At 36.8% G+C, this 5993-nt stretch overlaps 1 protein-coding gene across 3 annotated transcripts; it reads left to right on the top strand.

The window, feature by feature from the left end:
* The first annotated feature begins 1674 nt into the window (after positions 1–1674).
* Positions 1675–5194, top strand: LOC111188907 (uncharacterized). Of its 3 annotated transcripts, XM_049480531.1 has the most exons (6): positions 1675–1740; positions 2160–2337; positions 2470–2664; positions 2757–2843; positions 2940–3193; positions 5077–5194. In XM_049480531.1, exons 3-6 carry the CDS (start codon positions 2529–2531, stop codon positions 5191–5193), a joined length of 594 nt encoding a protein of 197 aa, XP_049336488.1. In that variant the 5' UTR covers positions 1675–1740; positions 2160–2337; positions 2470–2528; the 3' UTR covers position 5194. The 3 variants fall into 3 exon arrangements, with proteins under 3 accessions (XP_049336488.1, XP_049336487.1, XP_049336486.1); XM_049480530.1 differs by lacking the exon at positions 1675–1740 and having other exon boundaries at positions 2141–2337; XM_049480529.1 differs by lacking the exons at positions 1675–1740; positions 2160–2337 and having other exon boundaries at positions 2365–2664.
* Positions 5195–5993: the final 799 nt, after the last annotated feature.

Below are 5993 nucleotides of genomic sequence, written 5' to 3'. Positions count from 1 at the left end.
ACAGTCCTATTGGACAACCGTTAAAATTCACATTATGGCAAGAACCAAACAGCTAACTAAAGAAAAACGAGTGTCCATCATTACTTTAAGAAATGAAGGTCAGTCAGACCAGAAAATTGCAAAAACTTTAAAAGTGTCCCCAAGTGGAGTCACAAAAACCATCAAGTGCTAAATCAAAACTGGCACACATGAGAATCGACCCAGGAAAGGAAGCCCAAGAGTCACCTCTGCTTCTCAGGACAAGTTAATCTGAGCAGCTTAGATCAAAATTGAAGGTACACTGAACCAGCTGTGTAAGGGCTATTTGACCAAGAAGGAGAGTGATGGAGTGCTTCGGCAGATGACCTGACCTCCACAGTCACTGGACCTGAACCCAATCCAGATGGTTTGGGGTGAGCTGGAGCACAGAGTGAAGAAGACAAAGGAGCAACAAGTGCTAAACACTTCTGGGAACTCCTTCCTTCCTTTAAGACTGTTGGAAAACCATTTCAGGTGAGCACCTCTTAAAGCTCATTGAGAGAATGATGCCAAGAGTGTGCAAAGCAGTAATCAGAGCAAAGGGGGGCTATTTTGAAAAAACTAGAATATATATATATAAAAAAATTTTTTTTTAGTTATTTCACCTTTTTTGTTAAGTACAAAACTCCACATGTGTTCATTCATAGTTTTGATGCTTCAGTAAGAATCTACAATATATATATATATATATATCCTCCTGAGACCTGAACATTTATCCTAGCTATTTGGGATAACTACGACCTAAGAAGTATAAAACTAATCTTTGTCTTTTTACAGGAAGTAATTTTTGCAACAAAAAAAAAAACAATGTCCTCATATGGGGACAGGAGTTTATTTTACCATTAAAAATGATCCTTGTCATTTGGGATCGGAAGGACACAATTGGTGCCAAAAAGGAAGAAAACAAACTAGTTTCAAACATAGAAGTGGAGGACAATTTTTACCTGGCCCTATTCTGTCTGGAATGGCTGTAAAAACCTTTGACTGGGTTTCCCGCATTTTTTTTCAAACAATTGAGTGTAATGTTGTCATGTTGTGACAACTAGATAGTACGGGCAGTGTCTCTGTATGAGGCCAAAGAGTCAATGTTTAAAAAAATTAAGTATCATGGTGCAGAAAAGCAGAAATGTAATGTCCTCATATGAGGACACTGGGTCTTAAGAGGATATATATATATATATATATATATATATACACACACAGTACACACCAAAAGTTTGTGTGTGTGTGTGTTTTTATATAATCAGGAAATGACACAGATCCTATGGTAGTAACAAACAGACTGATGGAAGTATATCCAAAACTTCGAGAAGGTGGTGGTTTTGAGCTTCTCAAAATTGCTGGATCTACTCGCAGTCGAAGTCTGACATTGCCCCCGTGTCCCAACCCTGGATACACACTTGCCAATCTGAAAGATCCAGCTACAATGATTGGACAGGCTACAATCTACATACGCCCACTTCAACAAGACCTGCCTTTGGACTCTGTATGCTATCATTTTACACATATGTAAAAATAATGTTTATACTTGTTACACATGAATGCTGTTCTTTATTGTTATATTCTATGAATAGTAATAAATTAAAATGCTATCTTATTTATCTTCCCACTACATTATTAGGAAGGTGCTCATCGTGCCTCTGGTCCAGTCATCTCCTGCCTCACTTGTCAGAGGGGAGTACTTTTCTCAGAAATGAAAGTGCACAGGGACATCTGTATAGGGTATGTAGCTACACAACCAATTTCTCACTGGACTCTATTGCACACTGTGTAATAGAGTAATTACTACCTCACTGGACTCTATTGCACACTGTGTAATAGAGGTAATTACTACCTCACTGGTCTTTTTTGCACACTGCAAAATTTGCACACTGTCTTGTTATTTATTATTCTTTGTCTGTATTGTGTTGTATTGTCTGTCTGCACTTTTGTACTGTTGCACTATTGTTCTGTCTACACTGTGTTTATGTGCACCATGGTCCCTGGAGGAACGTTGTTTCGTTTCACTGTGTACTCTGTATATAGCTGAAATGACAATAAAAAACACTTTGACTTTGACTTTGACTTTCTGTGCTTGGATTTGTGTTTTGGCTTGTTCTACCTTCTAGTATGATAAGTAAATCTTGTTTTGCTACTTTAAGGACATCCGTTCAGGAATCAGATAGGGATGGAGAGGAAAGTCATGGGGAGGCTTATGTTAGGGAACCGGATGTGGTCAGTGAGAGCTCCCAGTAAGGCCGGAGTCAGCAGGGACATCTGTTGCAAGTGCAGTAGTTGTGACTGACAGTGAAGAGTTTGAGCACAGAGCATCAGACTGTGGTTTGTATTGATACAGTAGCCATAAAGCTGTAACAAACTAGTTTTGATTTTGTTTATGATTTTCAACATGGTATAATGTTTATGGATATTATAGTATGTCTTGTGTTGTGCACATGTTTTTTGTGTGTCTAGAATGGGGGCTGATTGAAAATCCAGCTCAAGCTTCCAAAGTTTTCAAGGAGAGCTTACTTATGGAACATGCATCTGGAAAGCCACTTAAACTAAAGATGGATATGAGGGACACTGAGGAAGACCGAGAGCGTGCACTTCTGTCATTCTATAAACAGCAACGTGAATGGGCATGTCCTCTTCAATGTGCCCTTGATGGTTAGTAATATAGTGAGTTAAAATTAAATGACAGCTACAGACAAAAATCTGTTTTATTTCTATTCCTTAATGAATATTTTGTTTTATGGCAGGGGATGCTGCTGTTGGACAGGGAGTGGTGCGATATTTTCTGACAACAATAATATCCAAACTTCAGTTTGGATTCAGTCTAAATCTCGGTTTGTACATTAACCACATGTTAAATAGCATAACGTGTATATAAATGTCAGTGAGTTAATCATACCACTGTAATGCCTGTTTTGTATTACTAACAGGTGGCACAGGTCGAACGCTGTTATTTGAGGGTCAGCCTGACCACCTCGTTCCAGCCACATCAGAGGCCCTTATTGAAAGCAATCTCTTCCAGGTTGCTGGAAGGATGTTGGCTCATTCCTTCTTGCGTGATGGCCCATGTGTGACAGGATTAAGTCCGGCTATAATCCATGTGTTGTTCAATGGGGACCCAGAAATTGCAACAATTGTCACAGAAGACTGTCCCGATCTACACATCAGGAGCATAATAGAAATGGTACATGAAATTGCATATTTTAACCCTTGTGTGGTGTTGATATTTTTATTACTACGTTAGTGTTTGTGGGTTTGTTGGATCCACTGAATTTTGTTAATTGAAAATGTGTTCTGATATGTAATAATATAATAATAATAATAATAATAATAATAATTTTATTTATATAGCACCTTTCATACATAAGATGTAGCTCAAAGTGCTTTTCAATATAAGATCAATATACAAGATAGTTACCTGAGGTACATTACAACAAGGTAAACAAAATAATAGGAAAAGTGAATACCAAAAAAGAAAAAGTAGAAAAAGAAAAAATAATTTATCAGCAAAACATAGAAACAATAAATATAAAATATAATTTATAAAGCTAGTAGAAAGCGAGGGTGTATAGATGTGTTTTAAGCTGTTTTTTAAATTGTGTAATATCTGGTGACTGTCGAATGTGTATCGGTAGAGAGTTCCAGATTTTTGGTGCATAAAAACAGAAGGCAGCTTCACCCGTCTTTTTATATTGCATTTTAGGAATATCTAATAAAGCAGCTCCTGATGATCTTAGAGCTCGATCTGGAACATATTCTGTCAATAGTTCAGAAATGTAATGAGGAGCTGATCCAGTCAGACATTTAAAAACCAGTAAGAGAATCTTAAAATCTATTCTAAATGGCACTGGCAGCCAGTGCAGTGAAGCTAGAACAGGTGTGATGTGTTCTCTCTTTTTAGTGCGAGTTAGAACTCTAGCTGCAGCGTTCTGAACCAGCTGTAATCTGTCAGTAGTAGATTTTGGGAGCCCAGTAAATAACGCATTACAGTAATCTAGTCTAGAGAAAACAAAAGCATGGATTAATTTCTCAGCATCCATCTGTTTGAGGAAAGGTCTAACTCGTGTAATATTTCTTAAGTGATAGAAAGCTGTTCTTGTAACATTTCCAATATGAGGTTTAAAAGTTAAACTTGAGTCTAGAATTACACCCAGATTTCTAATTTCATCTTTAACTTGTGGAGCCAAATTTCCAAGTTGGCCTAAAACTATAGATTTTTCTGTTGTGTTGCCAATTATAAGAATTTCAGTTTTTTCTTCATTTAATTTGAGGAAATTTCTATTCATCCAGTTAATGATGTTGGTCAAGCAGGACGTTAGTCTGTCTAGAGCTCTTGTATCATTTTGCTCAACAGAAATATAAAGCTGTGTGTCATCTGCATAACTGTGATAGCTGACTCCATGTTTTTTTATAATATGTCCTATGTATATGTTCTTCATAGAAAATTAGCCAAGGCCAATGAATTTGAGATTTTAAAAATAATTAAATGTATATATTTTTTCATTTGATACAAAATGAACACCATACAAGGGTTAAGTATAAAGGTTTTTGGTTTTGGTTTCTGTACTTGGTTATGGCTGGTACATGATGCAAGTTTATGTAGTTAAAATATGACCTGCAAATTGGGTTCTATTTACACTTAATCAGTCAGTATTTTCTTGGGTCAGTGGTATGCCTATGGTGCACAACTTCAGAATGAAGAAGGGTTCATGAAAGAGCTTTCTGCTTATTAGTAATCATTTTGTTTTACTTTATTAATATCCTTAGTAATCATTGATGCAGTTATTTTGTTTTTAACAAAACATTTATAGGGTAGCTTGCTGGGCTTGTTTACAAGACAGATGTGAAAACATATGCCTAAATGTAATGTTATTTAAAACCTGTGTTCAAAGAGTGTGTGTGATGTTATATAAATACAGTACTCTTGGACAGTCCTTGGAAATACACAATGTGTGGTTTGGTTGAATCCGGCCAACACAGCACTTAAGCATATCATATATTTCTCAAAATGAATGTACTTTTTATTGTGTCTATAGTGTAATAACTTTTATATAATAATCTTTTTAGCTTGAAACTGAAGAACTTACTCAGGAGCAGGAGGACACTGTCTCAAATCTATCCATGTCGTGGGATCTTCCAGCAGTCACAAAAACTAATAGGAGATGGCTACAGAACAAACTGTAGGTCCATGCTGTAAGTTCATGCTACTAGACACATTTTTTCTTCAGTTAAATGAGTTTTTACGTGCAGTGTTGAGGGGTGGAAATTGGCAAGCTATTACATATGAACACCAAATTGTTACCACATCATTTGTAAGGCCTTTAAATAAGTGAGCAATTAAAAAATGACTTTGTGCAGTTAAATGTGACCATTTCTATCCATGCCTCTCCTGATGAAAAGTTCTATTTTGTGTTGGCTATGTCATATAGGTCATTGGAAGGGCCAAGCGCCAAATAAAGCAGCTAAGAAAGGGTCTGAAAGACGTGATGGTATGGCCCTTCCTGATATCTAGACCTGACGTTGTTCCACTGCTTTTCCCCAGAACAGGTGAAATGCTCTACACTCCCCAGGTGATTTATTTTTCCTCAGTTTTGTATTATGATTATCATGAGTATTTTTCGTCATTTGTAAAAATTTTGTAATGTTTTGTTTTGTAACCAACTGGGAGAATTTCCTGTGTAAAATTATGCAAATCTATATATGTCCTGTGATCTGCATTTATGCAACCAATTAACTTTGTTGAATGTTTTCCTCCTCAGCTGCTCCTTGAGAAAATAATTTGGCCTGTTGGGGACAGTGATGATGATGATGATGATGATGATGATGAATTTGATGTTGAGACCACATGTGTAAGGGTTCTATCTGCGGGCCCCTTTGTCTCCATCTGGTGGACATTTGTGGGTATTGACCTGCCTTTTTGATCTGAACTCTGAACCTTGATTGTCTGTGATGCCATCCACCTGTGACTGTTTGACCTTGTTGTT

Source organism: Astyanax mexicanus, chromosome 6 (genome assembly GCF_023375975.1).
Source record: "Astyanax mexicanus isolate ESR-SI-001 chromosome 6, AstMex3_surface, whole genome shotgun sequence".
NCBI lineage: Eukaryota > Metazoa > Chordata > Actinopteri > Characiformes > Acestrorhamphidae > Astyanax > Astyanax mexicanus.
This window is presented reverse-complemented; position numbering and strand designations above follow the sequence as displayed.